The following is a 24,974-nucleotide window of genomic DNA, read 5'->3' as shown; positions in this document are numbered from 1 at the left end:
CAATATCGCTTCCTGCGGGCGTCTCCTTCAAGCCTCCACCACGGGCAGATCCTGCATGGCAAGCACTGCGGGCAGGCTGCAGTGTGTGCACCTGCGTGTGCACACACGCACGCATACGCACACGCACACACACACTGTGGGCATGCACCGCTCGGCTGGGCATTCTCCTCTGCTGGAATCCATGGAAGGACTGTTGTCCTGGCCCGAATCAGGACTGCCAGCCCCAGACAAGGGGACCACTGCCCTTCAGCACCCCTGAGCTTCCGCCCCGGGAAGGTTTCTGCGTTGTGTCGGGGAGGTGAAAGGCAGCGATAAAAGGAAGGGTGCTTTAAGTGCCAGTCAGCCCTTGCTCCGAGCCGAAAGGACTGGACACAGAGGGAGCCTCCTCATCCAGCGAATGAATGAATGAATGAATGATCAAGCCGTGACCCCAAGATCTTGCTGCTTGTTGGCGCCTGGGCTGGGGCCCCCTCCCAGGTCTGCATCCACGCAGGCCCTCCCTCCCCCTCCGTGATGCAGGCCCCTCCAGGTTGGCCCGCACTGATCCTTCTCACTTCCCAAAGCCCAGGTTTCCAGGTCAGCCCGGATTTCATGTTTTCTGTCCTGTGGACCCCTCGACTCTTCTTGGACTTGTCAGCCTGTATGTGCGGGTCTGTGGCTAAGAAGTCCTCCCCGGGAACATACTTCAAAAAGGCTCAGAAAGTCTCGGATGGGAAATTCAGAGACCTGGAGCGCCAGGAAGATGGGCTTCTCGGGGCCGGGCCAAGTTCACCGTGCAAGGAAGGGCTGGGCCTGCAGAGTGGCTGGTGGTCGTCAGCCTCACCTTTTCTCCCTCCCTCCCTGACTTCCTTCTCACCAAGTGCCGAGCACTGCAGCTTTCCCGCGTTTCAGGCACGGCACTCATTAGCTACAGGCTTACTCCCAGCTGTGCTCTGGGGGGACGGAACTCAGCTATGTCCTTGGGGAACAGGGTCTGGAAAGGACGTGGGCCGCAGCCTGAAACCTAGAGTCTGTCGGTTCCTCCTGGAAAACGCCGTCTTCCCTCGCTCCCCCTTATGCCTCCAGCCCTGGAGCTCGGGGCCTGGCTAGCAGAGGAGCTCCCTCGGCGTAGAGAAGAAGGAAGGAATGCATGCTTTGCCTCCCCAGCTGGACTGTAAGCGGTGTGCGAGCATCCCATCCTTCTGTGTGTCCCCAGCACTTAGCGCGCCGTTTTTCACTCGGTACGTGCTCAGTTAATGCGTGTGGACCGACCCTGTCCGTGTGTGTTTGCACGTCGGCTTCCGCTCTCCCTGCAGAATCTATGGCTTCTGGTGTTGTGATTTAAAGAGTGAAAATGGCAAAGGGCAGCTTTTATGAGCTGTCTGCATTCCTGATTATAAACACGCTCCCTAATGACGAGTTAAGACCGCGGCCGCTGTGGTCACCGAGGGCAGCTGGCACCTCCCCGTTCGCGCGCCTGGTGTTTTAGCCGGGCTGATGCCGTTTTTGTTGAGAATGACTTACTGTTTTTATTTCTTCCCAAAGACATTAAACATGAATCAAATAGCATATGAGATGATTCACTGGAAGGTTCCTTCCAAGTTTAAAAAGAAAAAAAAAAAAAAAAAACAAGAAAAAAATTTCTGGATTAGGGAGCTGGGCCGTGAGCAAGCTCTCAAACCGGCCTTTGGCGGCGGCCGGGGCCCTGGGAGCCCCGCCGTGGGCAGCAGCTTGTGGAGTGGACTTTCCTGGGGACAGAGCCACTTGTCAGCGCCCACAAAACCCCAGGGGGTCATGCGTGTCCGGAAACCATCTTTGAAATCTGGTATCTGTAATGACATTTCTTACAGACGGTTTCTATCCGAGTTATCTTAGAATGTGGCCAGACCTCATTCATTTGGGCCACGTGAGTTCAAAGTGTGGAAGCGGTTCATTTGGGGCCCCTGAGTTGTGAATTGAGGCGTCACTCGAGCAGGAGCCTGGCAGAAATTTAGCTTTCCACCATCTACTGGGACAAGAGCTAAGCGAATGGATCTGCGAATGGATCCTGGGGCGGGGCGCCTGGGTGGCTCAGTCGGTGAAGCCACTGCCTTTGGCTCAGGTCTTGATCCCAGAGTCCTGGGATCCAGCCCCGTGTGTCGGGCTCCCTGCTCAGCAGGGGGTCTGCTTCTCCCTCCCCCCCCCACCCCTGCTCATGCTCTCTCCCTCTCTCTCAGGTAAATAAATAAATAAAATCTTTTAAAAAGGGGGGAAAAAGATCCTAGGGAGAGGGACATACATTCCAGCCAGGTGCCGTGGAAGCCTCCAGGGGGTTCATTCATGCCCCCAGGGCCACTGGTCCAAAGTTATAATTCACAGGTAAGGAAAGCAGCCCTTTGAGGCACAGGACTTCCTGGGCCCCCCACTCTGTTCTGAGGTTGGGACCAACAGCTGTGCTAATAGCACCTGACTTCTCTCCTTACTCCACATGCCCACTCATCTACCTCACAGAGCTGCCAGTCCAGCCCTTACCCTTTACCTGAGAAAAAATTCAGAGGCACCTTTTTAGGTTTTTTTTTGACTCGAACTTGACATATTTGAACTACCCTTTGACTAATTAGTCTGATTTCCTAGGATTTGATGGTATTTTGTCTTCTGTCCCCTAGCTGCCCCTCCTCCTCACACCCTACATTTGTTAATCTATCCATTTGTTCCCTGTTGTCCTGTACTGGTCAGTACCGTTATATTGCTGGTCCAGGCATTGCTCATGAAGGAGCCTCAAGAGGAAACAGGCCCAGGGCTGTGCAGCAGGGGCTGGGTACTTGCTGGCGGCGTTCTCCTTGCACCCCCAGGATAAAATCCTGAGGCTAGCCCTGCCCACCCCTCAGCCGTGTGCCCCAAGCCAGCATTTCTGCAGCCACACCATGCTATTTCACGCTCTTACCCACACCTCTGCGAACACTGGGACTCCTCCTCGAATCCCACTCTCAAGCCTTCTCCGCTGGGAGAATGGTTCCCAGATGGCAGCCCTGGAGGTCCGTCCCCGCCCGCCCCAGCAGAGGCGCCAGTGTGCGCTTCTTCATGTCGGGCCCACAGCGGCTCCCTTTTTACAGCCTCGGGTCCTGGTGCGTAAGGAATTTGTGCAAGTGTAGTGAGGGTCAAGATAGCCGTGGAATGAATGAGTGAATGGTAAATGTGGCTGTGCTATTTTCTCTAAGACAAGAACATTCCCGGGGTGAAATCCTAGCCATTCCACACAGTGATGTGTCAGAAGGGTCTTCGTCCTGGCAGCACCCCCCACCCCTGCTCAGCCAGGCCTGGGTTCTCTTCCACTGGGCGCCAGGGAACAGACGGACGCACTGGGACAGTCGGTGGGGGGGTTAGCACACCAGTGTGGAGGGGGGTGCTGCTGTGTGTGCTGTGGTAGGGTGTGGGGGGTGTGCGTGTGCACACAAGTGCGTGCACCCTGTCCTGCACAGATCCGAGCAGCCCAGCCTCCTCGGAATGCTGGGGGTCGCTCTGGGCAGATTCCGGACCTTTCCTTCAGTATCTGTCTTTCGGGGGATTTGTCCTGTGCTCCTATGTGTACCTGCTTAAATGGACCTGAACCCGGTAGAAGCCCCAGATTCCCCCGGAGACATCTTGCCCTTAGAGAAGAGCCCATCCGCTCCTTGAGGGGCTCCCCCTCCTCTCCGCCCACTCGGGGGGGTGGTCACAGTGTCCCGTGGCCGGCAGGTGCCGGCAGTGCCCACGGAGCCGCAGGTGGCTTTGCCAGACTTGCACGTCAGATGGTGCGGGCTGGCTGAGGCTCTGCTCTGCCACCAGAAGACTGTCCTTTTTTTCTGTCCTTTTTTCTCATTTTCTCTGAAGAACAGGAGTTAGAATTTCACTGACTCTGACCCACACAGGATGTGTCTGGGCTGCTGGGATCCCAGGTTTTCATGCTCTGTGCTGGGCATGTGGGTGAGAAGTGTCTGCAAAAGTGGCAGCTTGTGGCAGCCCACAAGCTCTAGCTGGCCTCAGCCTCAGGCTCCAGCCTCAGCCCCAGCCTCAGCCTCCAGCCTCAGCCCCAGCCTCAGCCCCCAGCCTCGGCCTCCAGCCTCAGGCTCCAGCCTCAGCCTCCAGCCTCAGCCCCCAGCCTCGGCCTCCAGCCTCAGCCCCAGCCTCAGCCCCCAGCCTCGGCCTCCAGCCTCAGGCTCCAGCCTTAGCCTCCAGCCTCAGCCTCAGCCTCCAGCCTCCAGCCTCAGCTTCAGCCTCCAGCCTCGGCTCCAGCCTCAGCCTCAGCTTCAGCCTCCAGCCTCAGCCTCCAGCCTGGCTCTGTTCGGTACTGCAGTTAAGCTCATTAAGTGCTTATACTGTCTCTAAGCTAGATTTCTTGTATCCTAAAAGCTGTGATGTTACCTCCAGATATTTGTCTGATGTTGTAAATTCGTCAGTCCTTTTACGCCCTTCATTTCCCTTTATCCTCACGGCTATGCGGTCACATCAGCAGGCTCAGACTGTTATTCCCATTTACAGTTGGGGAAACTGAGGCCCAGAGAAGTTATGAGACAGCCAAGACTGTAAGGCGAGGCAGGGGAGCCTGGGAAGAGCCCGGGCTGGCCATTTTCTGCGCACCTGCTACCCTGTGCGACCCCTTCCGTGCACAGCCGCCACCGAGCAGGCGTTCTGGTCCCACGACAGCAGAGCGAGCAGACACTGATCTGAGGCACTGAGCCTGGGAACCACTGCAACCCAGGGCCTGGCTCGGTACGCCCTCCGCCTCCCAAGAGGTGCCCCACTGGCCAGGATGGGCTTCCCTCCTGCAGGGGGAGAGAGGGGCTGGAAGGACTGGGGTTCACATCCTGGCCAGGAGCGTCAGCACGGAATTGGGGACTCACTCCGTCACATGATGTACGGGTCTGTCCCACGCAGGCTGGGCTGGTGCTGGAGTCATTCTGCGGCCGGACACGCGTAGCCTGGAGGCATTTACGCAGATATGTGGGGGCTGGTGTCCCAAATCTCCATATGTGATAAGCACAGCTGAGCCGGGTGGGGACCCCTCCACCAGCTCTTGCCCACGGGGCTGACTGAAGTGGGGTCAGATCTATGGGGGTGGGGGTCAGGGGACTTCTGAAATCTCAGACTGGCTCCTGCCTTCAGTCCCCAGGGACCAGTCTAGGGGGCCTCTTACATTTCCGTTGAAAGAGCAGGTAGCCCTGGTGGGCTCCAGATCCCTGCAGGGGCGATGTCGGATGGTTCCCAGGTGTGGACCATCGAAAGTGACAGAGTCTCTGAGTCCTCGGCTGCTTGTCTCGTTCTGAGTGCTTCACGGGACTTGGGCGTTTCTAGGGATGGTGAGGGGACATTGCAAGTCTCGCCTTCTCCAGTCCCCACTTGTTTCTCTCCTGGACCCTCTCCTCCATGTTGCATTGTTCCACAGTCATGATCACTGGGGATGTCCCAGCCTCTGTGGCCTCGGGTGGGCTCTCCCCCAGCCTCCTGGCCCCAGCACACGCTCTTTCCTTCCTCCACCCATCTGGAGAACTCCAGGAGACTTGAAGCCTGGCTCAGACCTCACCTATCAGACCTCCCAACCATTGCTCGGGGACAGGCTAGCTCTGGTCCCCCATTCCTGGTCCCTCCCAAGTAAGCTTCGTTGTGCACATATCCCTGTGGCTCGTGGCTGTGCCTGGGGGAAGGGGACTGCAGGCACCTGGGGACGGTCTGTTGTTCACCCAGCTGTCCCCACACCTGGCACAGAGGGGAAATGGAACTCTTGGAAACGTTTGCTGGCACAAGGGAGCAAATTCAGAAACTTCCAACTCCCCACTCCAGCCTGGCAGTGGCGGTCTGCCACTGGAAGCCTCAGAATCCGGAACTCACGGTGGGTGGGCCTATACAGCGGTTTTGGTGTTAAGAAAACTCCCATGGTCTTGTTTTGGATCCCACCCAGAGTTCTCTTCCTCTTGTGTTAGCAGATTCCACAAGGGAGAGGATCGGTCTCCTGGGCATTGTCTCTTCCTCTCCCCTCTGGCTTTGCTCCCCAGAGGCTCATTTACATCTATTCCACTAACCTACCTTCCTCCACTGGGCAAGCAGCTCAGAGTTCTCCTCCCTGGGAGACAAGTAGCAGTGATGTTGCTCTGGGTGAAAGATCCCAGCTGGAGGGGGCAGTGAGGACCCTGGCCGAGGACCACATAGCCGGGGGTGTGTTCACGGAGGGAGGGAGGAGATGGCACAGGTTTGGTGATTGGACCCCGGGGTCTGACATGCCCCAGGCAGGCCCTCTGCTCTGCTATGGCTGTTTCTCTATCAGTCAATGGAGCTTTCCAAAATGCCAAGTCTGAATTACAGAATGTCCCTTCTTAGAGCTTCAGATCTGGGCAAGAGAGCACTCTACCGTCCTGATCCATGATGTTCCTTCCTGGATCCCTAATACCGGAGAAGTCACAAAATGTTGGAGCAAGAGGGTCCTAGAAGAAACCCATTCACTCATTCATCCGCTCATCCATTCAGGCACTGTGTTAGGCCCTTGGAGCACACAAGCTTTATTTCAGATGGATTTACCGAGCACCCGTTGTGTGCCAAGCCCTGTTCTGGGCCATGTGGGGATACAGTGGTGAACAAAAGGAGACAGAGTCTAAATGTGTCACTGAAGTGCAAGTAGTAGGGAATGCTATGACAGGGAGCAGGGTGAGGGACCAGGGTGTGAGGGCCGATGCTATTTGAGATGGGCTCCTTGGAGGAGGCACCCCCAAGAAGACTCCAGCAAAGACGTGAACGTTGAGGGAATGCACCTTGAGACCAGGTGGAGGAAACAGCAAATACAAAGGCCTTGAGGCTGGAACATGCTTTGGCATGAACGAGGTGTTCTCTTTCCTCAATAAGCTCACAGTCTAATGAGGGAAAAACACGAGTAAAGGATGTTATAAAAGCTGAGGTCATAATAGAAATAGGTTAGAAATTGGTATTAAGATGCAAAAGGAGTAATTGTCGGGGGCTGGGACGTGCATCTGGAATCGGCAACTTGTGAGTTGGGCTTTGGAGGTTGAGTAGAAGTTTGCTGGGCAGCTAAGGCGAGTAGGCACAGGGATGACCCAGTGTTTTCAGAGGCACAAGGTGTGTGGGGAGAGCCACCCACAGTTCCGCCTGCTATTGCATTAGTAGCTTCTGCGAGGGAAAGAACATTCTCTCGGGGGTTTCTCTCTCCTTTTCTCCACCTTTTCCCTTCTCCCAGCCTCATGTAGCGCATTTCAACCTGTGCTGAGTGGAGAGGAAGGCTTAAGACAGGGAGGGGAGTTCTACGTCTCAACCAACTCCCTCCCTCCCTTCTTTCTTTCTTTTATATTTTTAAAGCTTTTGGGGGAGTCATGAGGATTTACGCTGCCAGGGATGCGTGCAGAAGTCAAGAGGGTTTTCAGTTGAATTTCTCAACCAAAGGTCACTGGCCTGGAGCCCATCCAGCTGGTAAACTGGATGCAGCAGGTTTTCAGAAAGCCCTCTGAAAACAGGCTCCTGGAAGTCAGCAGGCTGAGTTTGGATCTGGGTGCACTCTCTCTCGGCTCCAGAGGGCTCTGCCAAGGACTGCCTCTTCCCCCAGATCTCGCCAGGGGCTTCGGCTGTTCTCCCTCAGAGAACACTTTCTGCCACTCCTGACTCTCCGCCATACACCTTAAGGACCTGGGCCATCATAGCAGGTGGCCTCTGGGAAAGTTCTTGAAGCTGCTGAAAATAGAAACTTGTGGACCCATGTAAATACCGTGATCTTTCCTTCAGGGGCACTGGGGAGGGAGACAAAGACCGCCTCCCCCAGCTGGGTCTCAGTTAGCAATGGGCCTGTAAACAGGGTGCTGGTGCGCTTCAAGAGTCCCTTTTTGGTACCCCAGATCTGCAGTGTCCCAAGGCTGCAGGGACCCAGGGCTGAGCGGCCAGTAGAAATAGAGTATCAGCCACATTCATATGTAATTTTAACTTTCCCAGTAGCCACACTAAGAAGGTAAAAAGAAACAGATGAGATTAATGTTACCAACATGATTCATTTAACTCACGATATTGCAAACGGTGTCACTTGTCATTCCACATGTAATCGGGATAGCAAAATCATGAGATATTTTACATTATTTTTATGTATTAAGTCGTCAAAAGCCAGTGTGTATTTTACTCTTTGGGCACATGTACGAATTCAGACGGGCCACATTTTACGTGCTCAATAGCCACATGTGGCTGGTGATTACTGAATTGGACAAATCTAGCTTAGAGGCAGAGAAACTGAGGCTCCCGCGACGTGGAGGAGGCGTGGGGGGGCGGGGCCGGGAAGGCGGGGTCTCCAGTCGGTCCCGAGGAGCCGGCCTGCTTGCGCCCTCTAGCGTCCGCCCAGCCGCATTGCAGCCTGAGCCGCCCTGAGCGTGCGGTTCTTGTAGGGACTCCCCGCAATGGTCACGAACCCCTTGGGACAGGACTGGCCCTTCCTCAGAGCAGCTGCACTAGAAGCCAAGGCTGCCTGCAGCTTTTCTCTCACCTGCTTCCTTGGAGAAAAGAAGGACAAATTCTCAGCATTTGTCCGTTTGTTAATGGGTCACCAGGAGAAAGAACCACTTGGGTCCTGTGCTGTACGAGGAACAGCACGAGCCACCTGTTTTCTGCTGGTCCCTTCAGCCCCGACCTTCCTGTTCGACCCCAGACGGAATAAGTGCTCATCCCAATAAAAAGCCCTCTGGTCCCTTGAAGTTCAGATTCACTGCGGATGCCCCTCCAGCCTCATCCCAAGCTTTGACCTTTCATAAGGACTTGCTTCCTCCCATCCTTCCCATCGTTTTCCAAGTGTTTGTAAGTCCGCCCGGCCCAGCAGGTTCTGGAGATCTAACCTGCTGAAAGCGTTTAAAAGCAGTGGCTGAAATGTCGGCCCATGCCATCAGCCGGTGTGGAGCTGTGATTAATGACGCATTCGAGTACTTGGTTCCCCGGAGCCTCAGCGAGCAGCTGGTAGAACTGCGCCATTAAAAAGGCTTTAATTTGCAGGCGATACCTTCTTTGGGTTAAATACTTTCATAGGGCTCCCCAGCTACATGTTTGTGCTTTCTTTTTTTTTGAACAATTTAGCACATTCAGAACAATAGAGTCACCGAGAGCCAGAGAGATGGATGGATGAAAGCGCTCGCTACATTAACTGTCTCCCCATTCTTCCATTCCTGGGAATTAAAATGTGATCTTTGATGTATCCAGAAGGCTGTTGCCTGTCTGATCCGAGCCCTGCTTGGTCACGAAGCTTTTCAAGCCAAGTGAGAGTGGCTGTGATCCCGAATTGATTACCCTTCCTGCTATGCCCATTCTTCACCCCATCCGTCCACGGAGATGCGAGTAAGATTTTCTGGTCTGCAGGGGCGCCTGGGTGGCACAGTCATTAAGCGTCTGCCTTCGGCTCAGGGCGTGATCCCGGTGTTGTGGGATCGAGCCCCACACCAGGCTCCTCTGCTATGAGCCTGCTTCTTCCTCTCCCACTCCCCCTGCTTGTGTTCCCTCTCTCGCTGTCTGTCTCTATCTCTGTCAAATAAATAAATAAAATCTTTAAAAAAAAAAAAAAGATTTCCTGGTCTGCAGATGAAGGACGGCTGTGTGCCTGAGGCACCAGGGCTGGGGGGCCGTTTCTGCTGAGAAACGGGGGTGGTTGCTTTGTCTTTGCAGAAAGGCTGGCTTGTTATCTTCCATCTTCCCAGCCAGCCAGTCGTCAGGAATGGTTGGTTCCTTGGCTTAATTAGTAACAGAGGGGTCACCGTGCTTGTAGCGTTCCACCGTCCTGGGTCCCTGCGAGGCCGCGTGCTTTCGGCTCAGAGCCTCCAGGAGGGAGTGAAAATGAGGCTCTTTGTATTAACTGCTTCATCGGAGTTTTTGGTAAGCCTGTGTGAGCTGGCCCAGTGAGAGATTCACGGTGCATGGGCGGCTTTATTTCGTCTTCATGGGCCCCACTGCATGGTGGGGGGGATGCCGGCTGGGAGCACCGTGGTGGCTTCCGTCACTGCCCACGGACCTGAGCAATGAAGGGGCCCTGGGGAAGGTCGCAGAGAAGCACGTGCCCCACAGAAACCTCACTTGTCTCTAAGATGGTGATATCGCACCCTCCCAGGCTGGCCAAGTGTGACCCCCCACCTTCCCGGCACCTGGAATCTGCCTAGAGGTGGCCTATGGTCAACCTCCAGTGGCTTTTTGGTTTTTGTTTTGTTTTGTTTTGTTTTGTTTGTGTGTTTGTTTCAGTAGGCTCCATGCCCAGCGTGGAGTCCAGTATGGGGCTTGAATTCACAATCCTGAGATCACTGAGATCAAGACCTGAGCTGAGGGGCGCCTGGGTGGCGCAGTGGTTAAGTTTCTGCCTTCGGCTCAGGGCGTGATCCCGGCGTTATGGGATCGAGCCCCACACCGGGCTCCTCCGCTATGAGCCTGCTTCTTCCTCTCCCACTCCCCCTGCTTGTGTTCCCTCTCTCGCTGGCTGTCTCTATCTCTGTCAAATAAATAAAATAAAATCTTAAAAAAAAAAAAAAGTAAAAAAAAAAAAAAAGACCTGAGCTGAAACCAAGAGTTGGACACTTAACCGACTGAGCTATCCAGGCGCCCCAACCTCTGGTGGCTTTTAAAGTCCTCCTTATCATTCAATTTTGATTCCACATGCAGTCTTCCTAGGCAGACTACCTAGTCCCCCCCATAGGAATGAATCGTTCCCCCCTAGAGCATCCCCCCCATCTGTAGGCACCTATGGAGTGAGGCAGCCCGGAGCACTAAGAACCAGGAGGTGCATTCAGAGGGTTCCATGGACTGGAGTAGAGTGCACGCCCACTGTGTGCCCAGCCTGGCGCCAGGCCCTGAGAACATGCCGAGGGCAAGGGTGGCCTGCACTTCTGGGTTTGGGCTTTTGGGGAACAGAGCACCGGCTTGGGGACACGTGCGGGCAAGCATCCCCACAATTAAATGACTCAGGACACAGTGCAGGGTGTGGTGGGGCACCCAGATTTGTAGACCTCACATTTCCGGAATCTTCCACAGAATGCTGTATCCCCTTCCCGGACTCCTTTGCCTTTCTTGGGAGGGGTCACCGCTTGTGATGAGAGACTCCCCCACCTCAAATACAGACACAGGAATCTTCAGCCTGGGACCTCCCAACCCAGGGATCTTGGACTATCAGACCAGGAAGGAACCCTAGTCCGGGAAGGAGGCCCTGTCACCCCACACAGCCCTCCCAAAAATACCCTCCACCCCCTGCTTGGAAGCACTTTGAGAAGGGGCTGGGAGGCGGGACTCCCCGTCTGGTGGGTTGGCTTCAGGGACACACGTGGGAAGAGCTGGCAAGGCATCGCTCCCGGGGCACGTTGCCGAGCCCTCTGCCTGTGACCTTCCAGCTTTGGGTTGACCGTCCTGGTCCCTCTCCCTAATCTGGTACCTTGCTTTCCACAAACACGTGTTGTCTCAGGCAGCGGAGGTGCTGGGGTTTGGCATTTCTGTGGGATCTGGAAGAGCATAAGTCCCAGTACATTCTGAGAGCGTCTTTCTGAGCGCTGATTTGGTCTCCAGTGAGGTGAGTGGTTTCCAGAGGGACCGATTCTGAGCCCTCAGAGCCTAGAACTGGACAGAAGGCTGCTCGTTTCCATGGTGAAAAAGACAGGATGCTAATCAGGGTAAAGGATGTGCCATTAACGATCCAGGGCGGCCTGGTGAAGGTGCTGTTCGTGACCACATGGCCCTCCCGTGGACCAGGCAGCCCCGGCCGAGTGCCGGCTCTGCTTCCAGAGCCTGCTGGCGGGGTCGGGCAGGAGGCTGTGGGAACCTCCGGTGTCTGGCCCCACAGACACTAACGGCACATGCTGATCGGGTCAGTGGCCAGGGGCGGCCGAGTTAGCCTCCGAGGGCGGTCGTAACCAAGTAACACAGACCGGGCAGCTTCCAAAACAGGAATTTATTTTCTCACAATTCCGGAGGCCAGAAGTCTGAGATCAAGGTGTCACAGGTTTGGTCCCTTCTGAGGCCACTCAGCTCACAGATGGCTGTCTTCTTGCTGTGACCTCATGTGGCCTCCCCTCTGTGTCTTTTTTCTTTTTTTTTTTTAAGATTTTATTTTTATTTATTTGAGATAGAGAGAGAGTGAGAGAAAGCACCAGCAGAGGGAGAAGCAGACTCCCCGCTGAGCAGGGAGCCTGATGTGGGGCTCGATCCCAGGACTCTGAGATCATGACCTGAGCCGAAGGCAGCCGCTTAACCGACTGAGCCCCCAGGCGCCCCTCCCCCTGTGTCCTGTAAGGGCACCAGCCACGTTGGATTAGGACCCACCCCAATGACCTCATTCTACCTTATTACCTCTTAAAGGCCCTGTCTCCAAACCCAGTCACGTTCCGAGGTGAATTGGGGGGCTCCGGTTCAGTCCAGAATGGCCTGTTCACGCTTGTCCTGTCCCGCCATGCCCCGTGCAGTATGACAAGGGACACATGGACACACGCTGCCGGTGGGAACAGTGCCAGGTCTGGGTGAAGTGAAGAACAAGGGTGAGCAGGTGGAGAAGGAAGCCATCCGAGGCGCGGGCCCACTGCGCGTGTGGCTCTGCCGCCCTTGAAGCCTCGGATGGGGGGTCCCACGGGAGAGACCCCGGACAGACTGTTGGTGCCCTCCCCGCTCCGGACGCTGGCTAGCACACGCCCACGATTCGAGAGCAGCATGGAAAATAGGAGAGCAGCTGAACTGATTAAAGGATTGGAAAATGAGCTGGTATCAAGTCCAGGTGCCGCTGACCTGAACTGCTCGGTCGTCAGGGTGTCCCGGGTCGTATCCGGGAGTCCTGGGGCGCGTGCTGCTCAGGGCTCCGCAGACCATCGCCCGCCCCCTTGCTCTGCAGACACAGAGAGGTGGGGCTGCCGGCCAGAAGCCACCCAGCGAGTCACCCCAGCACGTGCCGGGTCAGCTGGCCTTGAGGTTTTGCTGTCCAAAATTTGCCGTTCAAAAGTCCTAAGTGACAGGACCTGGAGGAGGCTGGGAGGCTGTTAAACAGAACGGACAGAAGCCGTGGTATGGCTAGCCGGTTCATAGAGGGATCCTCGTGGGAGCAGAGAAAGCACGTGGTTGTTGGGTCACAGGAGAGCTCGCGGGGACAGAGCGCGGAGCGTGTCTGTAGCGCTGAACTCCGGGGCTCGCCCTGCGGCCTGGCTTGCCTCCTCAGTGGCTTCTGCCCAGTCACCCTTGGGGGGCCCCGCCCAGCGCCAGAGGCCTGCTGGACTCCGAGCCCCCTGTGTGTGTAGACATGTGCACGAGAACACACCCCCAGGGGGCTGGCATGGGCAGCAGGTGCCTCCATGAGGGGACCAGCCTCAGGGCGCAGGTCTCGGGGTCACGCCCAAGGCTGCCTGGATCTGCCCCCCACCTTGGAGTGCAGGTGGGAGAGCATGTGGATGGACAGATGGACGGGCAGAGAAGGATGGGCACCTGGCCTAAGGCCCTGGCGACACCCAGGTGACTTCTCCCTGTGCCCTCAGCTCCGGTCCTCGGGTCTGGGGGGCAAGGTGCTCTGGCTGCGGGGCTGAGAGGCGCCTGGTCCAGCAGGGCCGAGCCGCTCCCTGGGGTCTGTCATACTCGGCTGCCCTAACGAGACACCACAGACCGGGCGGTTTAAACAGCAGGAACGTTTTCCCTCGCAGTCCTGGAGGTGTGGGCAGGGCCCTCTGATGGATGTAGGGAAGCATCTGTTCTGGCTTCTGGAAGCCTCCCCGTGTTCCTTGGCTGGTAGATGGCTGTGTTTTCTCCCCACCTCTTCACATGTCTTCCTTCTGTACTGTGTCCAAATGTCCTCTTCTTATAAGGACACCCCGGTCACCTCATCCTAACTTGGTCATCTGTGGAGTCCCCAATTCCAAATAATGTCATGTTCACGGGTATTAGGGGTTAAAACCTCAACATCTTTCTTCAGTTGAGGGGTCAGAGTTCAACCATAACCTGAGAGTGCCTAAGGAGACAGACCTGCCACGCTGGGCCGCCCCGGGCGCCCAGCACCTCCCAGTCCTGGGGCACGTGGCCCTGCCCGCCTGGCAGGACTCTTTGGGGACGGAGCCATCCCAGTGTCCCGCCACCAGATCCACCAAGGGGAGACCTGGAAGGACCTGGGAGCTGGTCTGGGTGGGGCCCCAAGAGCATGGCAGAAAATGCAGAATCGAGAGGCAGCCACAGCTCTAGGTTTGGAAACCTGGCCTGGAGCGCTTTCCAACAGGACAGAGATCCGACCTGCACCTCGCTTGTTTTTCCTCTTCCGTGGGGCATTTTGGTGTCTGATGTTTTGATTTTCATATTCACCTTTATTTTTCATGTAGAAATCACAGTGGTCATTAAAAAAAATCTTATTAACGAACTGAATTTCCGAAGGGACCAGAAGTTGAATCAGCAATATGTGAACACCAGGACTTTTTTGGGCCTCCCAGAGCATGCCACCCCAAGTCCCAGGGTGGGTCAGAGAGCTGGCTAGTGGAGGCATGGGGTTTCCCGATCTGTACACGGCGGCCTTGACCTCAGTGTGACCTCTCAACTCCTGTGGAATGAAGGTCATGTGTGTCCTCGTTTTAGGACACACTGCACTTGGCCAGGTGGGCTTGCAGGTTCTGTGTGGCCTCGGGTGAGGCAAGGACAGTTTCCCCAGTGCGGGTCCTGCCCTTGACGTGACCTCTGTCCCCAGGAAACTGACAAACAGCTTCCTTTCACATTTGCTGGCTTCCACGTTTTAGGGTCAGCCTGTAGGTAAGGGCAGTAAGTAGAGATTGTAAACCCTGACATTCTGAAAACAGTGGTTCTCACAACAGAAGCTGATAAGGGAGGAAGGGGGTGGGATCAATAACTTGATCTTATGGAGAGAGAACCAAGAGTCAAGTTGTTTGATCAAGAAATAGAGGGGCGCCTGGGTGGCTCAGTCATTAAGCATCTGCCTTCGGCTCAGGGCGTGATCCCAGAGTGCTGGGATCGAGCCCCACATCAGGCTCCTCCACTGGGAGCCTGCTTCTTCCTTCCCACTCCCCCTGCTTGTGTTCCCTCTCTCGCTGGCTGTCTCTCTCTCTGTCAAATAAATAAATAAAATCTTTAAAATAAAAAAAACAAAACAAAACAAAAAGAAATAGAGGCTGAGTTATTTTTATTTATTTATTTATTTTTAAAGATTGTATTTATTTGAGAGAGAGAGCATGCAGGAGTGCGTGCACATGTGTGGGGGGAGGGGCAGAGGAAGAGGGACAAGCAGACTCCCCTCGGAGCAGGGAGCCCCACACAGGGCTCCATCCCCGGACCCTGAGATCATGACCTGAGCTGAAGGCAGATGCTTTACCAACTGAGCCACCCAGGCGCTCCTTGTAGAAAATACATATACAGAGCTCAACAGTTTAAAATTGCAAAAGGATTTATAGGAAAAGCTCCCCGTTCGAAACTTGTCCATCGGCCGTCTCTCTCTGGGCAATGTCGTGTCGTAATAGGTCCTTCCAGACACAGACACACGCATGTATACATTGTTTTCTCGCTTTTTCACAAATGGTAGCAAACTCTGTGCGCTGCTCTGCACTTCCTCTTTTCACTTAAAAATGCATCCTGGTTACTGCTTCTCAGTACATGGTGACAGACGCCTGGTTATTACAGACAGCAAGCGGCACACACACGCTGTTCGCACCGCCGGGAGCATCTTCGGCTACTCCTCCGAGTGGGAGAGCTGGTGATTGCGGTTTTGAAAGACATGGCCAGGCTGCCCTCCATAGTCGTTAGGAAAGGAACTTTAAGTATATAAATTAAAGTCATAAACGGGCGCCTGGGGGGCCAAGTTGGTTGAGCATCTGACTCTTGCTTTCGGCTCAGGTCAGGAGCTCAGGATCGTGAGATCGAGCCCCACGTCAGGCTCCCCACTCAGCGGGGCGTCTGTTTGAGATTCTTTCTCTCTCCCTCTGCTCCTCCCCCTGCCCCCGCTTGCATATGCTTGCACTCTCTCTCTTTCAAATAAATAAATAAAATCTTAAAAAAAATAAAGCCATAAAGATAACAAGTAAAAACAGGGATATGTGTTATAAAGCTAATAAAACCCAGCGGGGGCAAAGGCGGACGCGTCAGGGAGAAGAGATGAGCTACGTCTGTTATCCTTCCTGATGTGGATGCGGGGCGTAAGCAGTTCCAAGTGGGCACCTCTGGGACTGGGCAGGAGACATTTTCCTTCGATTGTCTAGTCTTCTGTATGCTTGGAAACTGATTACTGTCGTGTGTTACCGTCAGAGCCGGGCCCTGAAGTGAGGAGGTGAAGGGACAGCCGTGTGCGTGTCGAGCCGTGATGTGGCTGCGGGTCGGTCCTCTGTCCGGGCGTGCGGGGAGCTGCTGCGGGGGGCGGGCTGCGCGCTCCCACGGCCGCCTGATAGTTCACGGGTCACTTTCGAGACATCCTGGGCTCCCCGGTGCTAAGTCTAGAGCCACCCCACTCCCCCTGCCCTAGCCCCGGGGAGTTTCTCAGAGGCAAAATAGAGAGGGGACTCCTTCAGAGTTTCTGGACAGCTGTTCTAAAAACAGAATGTGGTACCTAAGAGAGGAAGAACCGTTCAGAACCCGGGGCCAGGGTGCGCTCGGCAAGCAGGAGCTCTGCTGGAGTGGCGAGGCTCGGGAGAGGGGGACGAATCCTGCAGTCTCGTTCAGCCCCAGTGAACACCTGACGAACACCTCATTCCACTGATTTTAAGTTGCCTCCCACCCCCCATTTCCACATTCTCAAAGTCAGAATGTTCCCGCGAACGGTCCCCCTTCCCGCAGGGTGTCCTAGACGGGCTGAGACATCCTGTGCACCGTGGTGGCCTCTCTGGCCTTGGGTGCGGGACACACAGCCCCCCGGACCCCCCCCCCCCACTGATGCCCCTGTCTTGCAGGGTTGCCCAGCCCCCCGGGCTCCCTCTGCTGACTCCCGTGTCTTGCAGGTGTGCCGAGCCCCCTGGGCTCCCCCCGCTGACGCCCCTGTCTTGCAGGAGTGCCCAGCCCCCCAGCCCCCCCCACCGCCACTGACACCCCTGTCTTGCAGGTGAGCCCAGCCGCCGCCATGGGCAAGCAGAACAGCAAGCTGCGGCCCGAGGTGCTGCAGGACCTGCGCGAGAACACGGAGTTCACGGACCACGAGCTGCAGGAGTGGTACAAGGGCTTCCTCAAGGACTGCCCCACCGGCCACCTGACCGTGGACGAGTTCAAGAAGATCTATGCCAACTTCTTCCCGTACGGCGACGCCTCCAAGTTCGCCGAGCACGTCTTCCGCACCTTCGACACCAACGGGGACGGCACCATCGACTTTCGGGAGTTCATCATCGCGCTGAGCGTCACGTCGCGGGGCAAGCTGGAGCAGAAGCTCAAGTGGGCCTTCAGCATGTACGACCTGGACGGCAACGGCTACATCAGCCGCAGCGAGATGCTGGAGATCGTGCAGGTAGGACCTCCCCAACCCCCGGTCCCCGCCGATGCCAGCCGCTCCGGGACCACCTGCCACCTGCCCTGCCCCTGCACACTTTTGAAAGTGTCACCTGACCGGGAAGGTCCTTGCCATAGGAATGATAAGACCCAGTGTTTCTGGATCAGGCCTGGGTGAAGGGCTTTGATCTATTTTGTTCTTCACAACCCTGGGGGGTTCGGGGGGGTCCTTCTCTGCATTTCACACAGTCTGAGGCTCAGAGAGGTGATATCCTAAGAATTAACAGCTGAAAATTATCATGGCGAGGTCCCTTGATACTTGCAGAAGGCACCTACTAAGACCTTCTCGAGTCCCCGTATTTGAGAATGCAACATGCAGCCTGTCACGTCCCCAGGAATGTGCCCCGGTAAAGGAAGACTGCAGTATTCGTGGTCAGAGGACAACAAACTCTGACACAGAAGGAACACTCTTCATGAGACCTTTTTCCCTCACCTTAGCAGCTCTGGGAGATGAGGCTGTTTTCCAGAAAGAAACCAAGTCTTGTTCACTTTGCCAGGTGCCTGGGTTTGTGATAGAGCAAAGAACCCAGAGCTGCTTCTCCCTGGTGTCCCCTGTGCCCCTACTCCTGGATGCGGGGGATTCGGTTCTAGAATGTACTATGTAAGTGCCTAGATGAGGCATTTCTTAGCTCAGGAGCTAAGTCTTGAGCAAAGAGTGTCAAACCCATGAACTCCTAAACCAGCCGTAAGTGGCCTGGGGAGTGACCAACCCATTTCCCTAATAGGCGGTTCTCGCCAGAATAAATCAACACAGGTTTGGGGACGTCTGTGGTTCGATTGCCACTTCTGGTTCGTAGCTATAAGAGGCGTAGAAGTAAGAATTCTGTCTCCCTGGAGTCCTAGCCTACCTGTCACCCCTTTTGCGAATGGGCATGCCTGTCACTGGCTGAGCAGACTGGCTTGGCCAAAACTGAGACACACCAGTGGGATTGTTCAAAACAGCATGGATGCGGTAAGGGTGGGCGCCGTGTCTGTCCAAACGGGATCTGGCTGCTCGGCCCCCACACCATGTTCCCAAACCCTGAGACCCTTCCCCCTGGCTCCTTGGCCTGCTGGTGGGATACTCACCTCCTCTACCCTTGTCAGCATGGACTGTGCTTCAGAAGTCTACCAAGACCTTGGAGGGTCTTGGTGCTGCCCTTGGCTCTGCGCTTGGGCAAGCTGCACGGCCGGTGCCAGGAGGACGCCCTGTCCCAGGGAGATGCACACGTGTGCAGCCAGGCCCCGAGACACACTGCCTGTGCGGTGAGGTGCTCTGAAGAGGTTGTCCATCCTCTGGAGAGACCTGTGCTGCCCAGCTGCTGTCCTTTCTGGGGCTCGTGATGTGGTTCTCCCTACAGGTTTCAGGGCAAAATCTTTCTTGTTTTAAATAGAGGTCTGACGGTCACAGAGGAGAATGCTCACAGCTAAGTGTGCCGTGCGGTGGGTCATGCACACATATGCCTGTATGACCACCACCTCGGCGAGTTACAGACACTCCCCGCCCCACAGAAAGCTCCCTCAAGAGCCTTTCTGGGTGCTATCCCACCCCCACCCCAGACAGCCCCCAGTCTCAGGGCTGTCGCTGTCGTGTTGTTTCACCTGCTCTTGAACTTCACATAAACGGGTCTGGCTTCCTTTGCCCAGCATGCCATCTGTGATAGTCACCATGGAACATTCTAGAAATGTTCCTCTAGAAAACTGAGCAAGGGTCCTGAAGGCTGCTCAGATCCCGACCTCTTTGTGCCTTGCTGTGGCCTGGGCAGAAGCTCACACCTGCCCCATCTGCCCAGGAACATTCCAGAATCTCTGAGCACATGCTTCCTATGTGTCTCTTTGCAGGCTATATACAAAATGGTGTCCTCTGTGATGAAAATGCCCGAGGATGAGTCCACTCCGGAGAAACGAACGGACAAGATCTTCAGGCAGATGGACACCAACAATGATGGTAAGGAGTGTGTGTGTGTGTGTGTGTGTGTGTGTGTGTGTGTGTGTGTGTTTGTGTGTGTGTGTGTGGCTACTGAGAGCAGAGGTATGTTTTGAACACTTCCCTTTTCCTCCCTGCAGCTCCTCAGGCCTCCCCCAGCGCGCCCCTGGCCTTATGCAGCCAGGACAGCGGTCCTGAGGGAAAAGGCAGGATTCAGAGTCAGGGAGACTCGGGTCTGCGTCCTGGCTCTGTCCTCAAGGCATGTCCTGTCCCCCGAGCCTTAGTGTCCTCGCTTCTAAAACAGGGGAGACTGTCGGCCGCATGGGTGTGTCTCATGGAGGGGGAGGCAGGTGCCGATGGCACGTGGCCCCGTTTGGGTTGGGGGGAGGGTGCGTATCAAGGGTCCTGGATGGTGGGACCCTTGCTGTCATCCTGAGACGGCAGGCTCCCCAGTGGCCCTTGGGGGCTCTGTTGGGGCGCCTTAGCAGTGAGGCTCTGCAGGGTCCATGTAAGAGCAGGCCGCTACGACCTGGTGGGTCCAGGCTTCCTGCCGGCTTTGTCAAGTGCAGTCCCAGAGTCAGGTCTGATTTGATTTTGAACAATAAAGAAATGGGCATTTAGAAAAGAAAGGGAAATACCCCCTGGCTTGTGCTGGAGAGGAAAAATCAGCTAATGCCTGAGGAAGTGCTCTGTAAACTCTGAGGTGCTTTTGGCAAATGAGTTTAAGGACCGAGCCAGCCCAGGAACGGGTTTACTGTGTGACCACAGGCGGCAGAAGGTACGTCGGACGCATCAGACGGACGGCACGGGAACAGTTTCCCAAACACGTTCGAGTGAAAACAAGACAGCCTTGTGCCTGGCATTGCCCTGGGGCTGATCTAAAACCTGTCTTTCACCGTCCAGGGCAGCAAGGCACACACAGGCTTCGGATTCCGACAGACCTGCACCAAGCCTTGGCTCTCCTGAGCCTTGGTTTCCTCCTCTATGAAACGGGGGTAATAAATTCAGGCTCATGTGGTCGTGATGACTCAGTGAGACGATGCCCAGAAAGCTGTGAGCACGGAGCCCTGGGCACTGCGCTCTCGAGCCCTCTCCCCAGACCCGCATCCCCGCCTGAGCCCGCCCGCCTCTTCGGAGGGCCCGCATCTTCCCAGCTTGTCGGTGAACCCAAGTCTGTGCACAGTGGGGCAGGGCACCTTGTGAGCCCCAGTGTCCGTCTGTCCCAGGGCCTTGGGGAGGGATGGGGGAGTCCGTGTTGGAGAGAGAAGGGTGAAGGCAGGGGTGCTTAGGGGCACCCCTTCTTGTGGGGTCTGCTCAGGAGCGGACGGGGCCCTGCCCTTGGTCTCACCTTCCCTGCCCCCCCAACCAGGGCTCAGGGGAGGCCTGGCGGTATTTCTCCAGCGCGACCCTCTCCTGTTCACACCCGTCCTGGCCGTATGTGTGAACGGAGACTGGCCGAGTGCCAGGAACACGCTGACCACTGCCGGACAGACCCAGACCGTGCTCAGGAGCCCCCAGAGCCCCTAGGGGCACTCCCTAACCTGTCAGCTCCTCACCCACTCTGCTGTCTGCCAGGACGAAGGGGCTGTGCTTTCAGAAGCTTCTCGCTTCTGGATCAGAGGGTGGGGGAGTGGCGGGTAAAAGTCCCCACCAGCCGTAGGAGAGCAGCAAAGCCCAGTAGCGCCTCTGTGTAAGCAGAGGGTCCCAGAGAATTTCTCCTCCTTCGAAGGGGGTGCTTCCCAGCCCACCCTTTAGCCTGGGTGTTGTTTAGTCTTCCCTGGGGCCAGGCTGCCTGCCCCCTGCTGGGGGCCGGGAGGAGGGGTGTCCTCTGCGGCAGTGGGCTGGCAGTTCTCTGCCTGGGACCCTCTGGATCCCTCTCCTGGCTCCATGGCAGCAGCTCGCTGAGTGCCTCCTCCAGGCCCGGTCGGGGCTGAAGTTCCTGAGACGTGGAAAGATTGGTAGCTTGCTGGTGGCAGCGTGGCACCGGCCACAAGCTCCTTAGTCCCTTTACTGCCATCCTGCTGGGTCGATGTCACCACGGCTTCACAGCTGCAGACGCCCCCAAGGCATAAGCTGCCAGAACAGAGCCAGCTTGAAGCCTAGGTCCTTCTCCGTGTGTGGGGTCCTGGGAGAGAGACCACCGAGGAGGACCCTTGTGTGTCCCCCACATTGGCTCCTCCAGAACTCACTTTAGGTTTCAAACCTCCTTTCCTATGCTTGGCCCTAGCAGTAACAGGGTCGGCGGTGCAGGAGGGACAGAGGATGACCGACTGGACCCTTGGCACGGCCAGCCTGCCCTAGTCCCCACCCCAAAGGGCCAGAGTCCAGCAGCAGAGAGCGAACCTGCCAGCGAGCAGCAAGCCTGGGCCACCACCAGGGCAAACCAGGCAGGCACTGCGCTGTGACTGGGGGGAGGGCTGCCCCTGGCCCACGCCCCCCAGCCATGGTCCCCTCAGCTCTGAATCAGTTATGGATGAGAGGCAGAGGCCATGTTCTTTCCGGACGAGTCACAGCTTTGTTACCTAAAGCCTGGAGTGGCTTCTAAAAGGATTTACATTGTCCCACAAGCCACAGCTCTTGTTTTCCTGGGGGTGTGTCCTTTACGTGGCCCGATCCTTTGCAGTGAGCCGTGAAAGCAAAAAGGGATTTTCCAGAAAGGCGTGCTAAGTGAGTGGAGCCTCACTTTGGTCCAGCTTCGGGAAGGTGCAAGATTTAGACCAAAGGGGGCATCTCCCTGACATGGGAGTGGTGTCCGGGACCTCTGGACGTGCGAAGACCACGGAGCACTGGCTGACCCCCATTTCTCCTCTCTCCCGTGCCGCAGGCAAACTGTCCCTGGAAGAATTCATCAAAGGTGCCAAGAGCGACCCCTCCATCGTCCGGTTGTTGCAGTGTGACCCCAGCAGCGCCAGTCAGTTCTGAGGGGCCGGGCGTCTGGACAGTGGCAGAGAAACACAGGCTTGTCTCGCCGTCTAAGCTTTGCTTGCAAAAGTGGATGCCTCCTCCACCATTCCTGCTCTGCGGCCGGGACCCAGGCGACACGCGCCACCTGCCCAGCCTGGCGGCTGCACCTCCCTTCTCCACCTGGCCTCCTCCTGCCCCTGCCCGGCCCCCCCAGGGCACCCCCCCAGGGAGGTGTTCACACGCAGGGCTCACAGTTTTGGCTCCCGGGATGTCTCCCCGCCCCAGGGAGCCCGGAGAACACCACTGAGGACACAGGTGGGACTTCCTAAGATCGAGACAAGGCCAGCTGTTGTATGTTGTGATGGCAGGTGACCGTGGGAAAGGTGGGGATGAGAACCGAGGGAGAGTAGACGGACAAGCCCTCCCCGTGCATGGCTCCACCTCGCTCGTGCGTTTCCTCTGACCAAAGCTGCTTGCACGAATAGATACCGTGGGCTCCTTCCTTTTCATGTATAAATTATGCCTCTGGTGAAGTGATATGTGCCGTGTAGGTCCCGTATTTCATGCCTCCGTTGCCTGTGAAGCGTGGTTTCCCCCGTGGCCTGTGATCCGCCCCCGAGCCTGGTTATTTTGTGATATTTATGCGCTCTCTCAATCTGCCCGTTTCCAAGGAAATGCATGCGTGCCCAGTGCCGTGGAGACCGTCCCGTCCACGTAGTGAACTCAGGCATCCGTGTAAGGTCTGTCCTCCCTGTTGACTGGTCTGGCATTTCCTGTATTAAAAATGATCAAATAAACGGAATTCTGTGAGTTTTGTCTTGGCCCGTGAGAGCCCCCAGGTTGCCCAGGATCCTCGGGTCAAGGTCGATTTCAGCGGGGCCAGTTGCTGTCAGTAAACTCAGCCCCTTTCGTGTCCCTGGGTCTCTAAATCTTGTTCTTCAATATCTGCCCCATTTGTGCCAACAAATATTCATGGAAATGAAAGCTGACCGTCCCTGGCAGGTCTGACTGTCAGGCTTCTGCCTGCCTCCCTGGCCCCACCCCTGGTCCCACCCTGCCCCCATTTAATCAGCAAGGGAGCAGGACAGCTCATGCCCCACGAGGACAGAGTGGGGACCAGGGCCATCAGCACGGTCCGGGAGGGAGACCTGGTTTCTCAGCCTCTGGTCGCAGGGACACCTCTGGTCCCAGCAGCAGAAAACTGAGCAGAGGTTGCTTCCATCAGAGGACGTTTGTCTCACATGTCAAGAAGTCCAAAGGCAGCGTGCTGTAGGCTTGGCTAATCCAGCAGCTGGAGAGAGCATCACTGGGGACCCCCCAGGTTCCCTCCACTTTCCCCACCACCCCGCCCCCCAATCTCACATTTAGCTTTTGTCCTCACACTTATCTCCTCGGGATCCCCACAGTCCAGCTGACACAGCATTCCACAGGCAGGAAGAGAAGCAACCCTGTTTTCTCTTCTTCCTGGAGAGGGAGGAGAACTTTCTAGAATTTTCCCCACCACCTCCTCACCAGCTTCCCCTCTCACTGGCTGAAACCCAGGTCAGTGCCTGGGGGGGAGGGGACCATGACTGGCCAGTCAAGAGGCACCCTTGGCTGAGGAGAGCCCACCTTCCCCAGAGGGCATGGCAGTGGTAAGGACCTGACAGTATTAGAATTAAGTTTCCATCTCACACCTGCCTTGGGCTACAGGACTTGTCAGAGCCTCAGTGTCTTCGCTGGCGGAAGGGGTGAGAGAGAGAGGCAGGTGATTGAGGTAAGCCTGCAGCTCAGAGCCTGCCTCCCAGGCTGTGAGGACTGTGGCTATTTTGTTAGTAATCTTTTAAGATACTTGGCTCCAAATAGAAACACTGCACGTGTACAAGTGCCTAATGGGCCAGGGGCACTACCAGAGGCTAGTTCGTGGCGCAGCTCCCTACCTGCCCACAGCTGTGGGCCCTGGTGGGCGGCACCGTCCACTGCTGCAGAACGGCAGGCTGGTGCCTGCAACTCTGCCTGGCCCAGGGGAGTCTGGTCCCCCAGTGAGGGCCTTGAATTCTACAAGAAAAGGTTCAATCAATAGTACTTGTTGGGGAGGGCGTCACTGCTAGGAATGGGGGGCGGGGCATAGATGGGAATGACTGCGGGTAGCAGAATTCTCCAGAGAAGCAGACCCAATAGGAGATCTACACACACACACACACACACACACGTGTGCATGCACAGGAATTGGCTCACACGATTCTGGAGGCTGAACCGTCCCAAGATCTGTAAGCTGGAGCTCCACCCAGGAAAGCCGATGGCATAATTCCAGAAAGAGTCTGAAGGCAAGAGATCAACATCCCCGTTCAAGACCCTCAGATAGAGCAAAATTTCTCTTACCGAGTCTTGCTCTATTCAGCCCTTCAACGAACTGGCTGAGGCCCGCCCACATGGGGAAGGACCATCTGTGTGCTTTTCTCCGTCTACTAACTGAAATGTTAATTTCATCCGGAAATACCCACATAGACACACCCAGAATAATGTTTGACCAAATGTCTGGGCCCCCATGACCCAGTCAAAATGGCACATAAAACGAACTATCAGGGGCTCCTGGGTGGCACAGCTGGTTAAGCGTCTGACTCTTGGTTCCGCTCAGGTTGTGATCTCAGAGATCGAGCCCCGCATCCGGCTCCACATGCAGCATTGAGGCGCAGAGTCTGCTTAAGTTTCTTTCTCCTTCTCCCCTACACCCACCCCCATGTGCTCTCTCTCTCTCAGATAAATA

The 24,974-nt window shown here is 56.1% G+C and overlaps 1 protein-coding gene across 2 annotated transcripts in view; it reads left to right on the top strand.

Moving 5' to 3' along the window:
* HPCAL1 (hippocalcin like 1) overlaps window positions 1-23,025 on the top strand; it is a 114,035-nt gene extending 91,010 nt beyond the window's left edge. For both annotated transcript variants that reach the window (XM_026518802.4, XM_044390295.3), the window contains exons 3-5: window positions 16,982-17,377; window positions 19,240-19,345; window positions 22,149-23,025. In XM_026518802.4, coding sequence (XP_026374587.1) covers window positions 17,000-17,377; window positions 19,240-19,345; window positions 22,149-22,246 — 582 coding nt within the window. In that variant the 5' untranslated portion in view covers window positions 16,982-16,999 and the 3' untranslated portion in view covers window positions 22,247-23,025. The remainder of the gene's footprint in view (window positions 1-16,981; window positions 17,378-19,239; window positions 19,346-22,148) is intronic.
* Window positions 23,026-24,974: the final 1,949 nt, after the last annotated feature.

The sequence above is a fragment of the Ursus arctos genome, unplaced genomic scaffold (genome assembly GCF_023065955.2).
Source record: "Ursus arctos isolate Adak ecotype North America unplaced genomic scaffold, UrsArc2.0 scaffold_8, whole genome shotgun sequence".
Classification (NCBI taxonomy): Eukaryota; Metazoa; Chordata; class Mammalia; order Carnivora; family Ursidae; genus Ursus; species Ursus arctos.
This window is presented reverse-complemented; position numbering and strand designations above follow the sequence as displayed.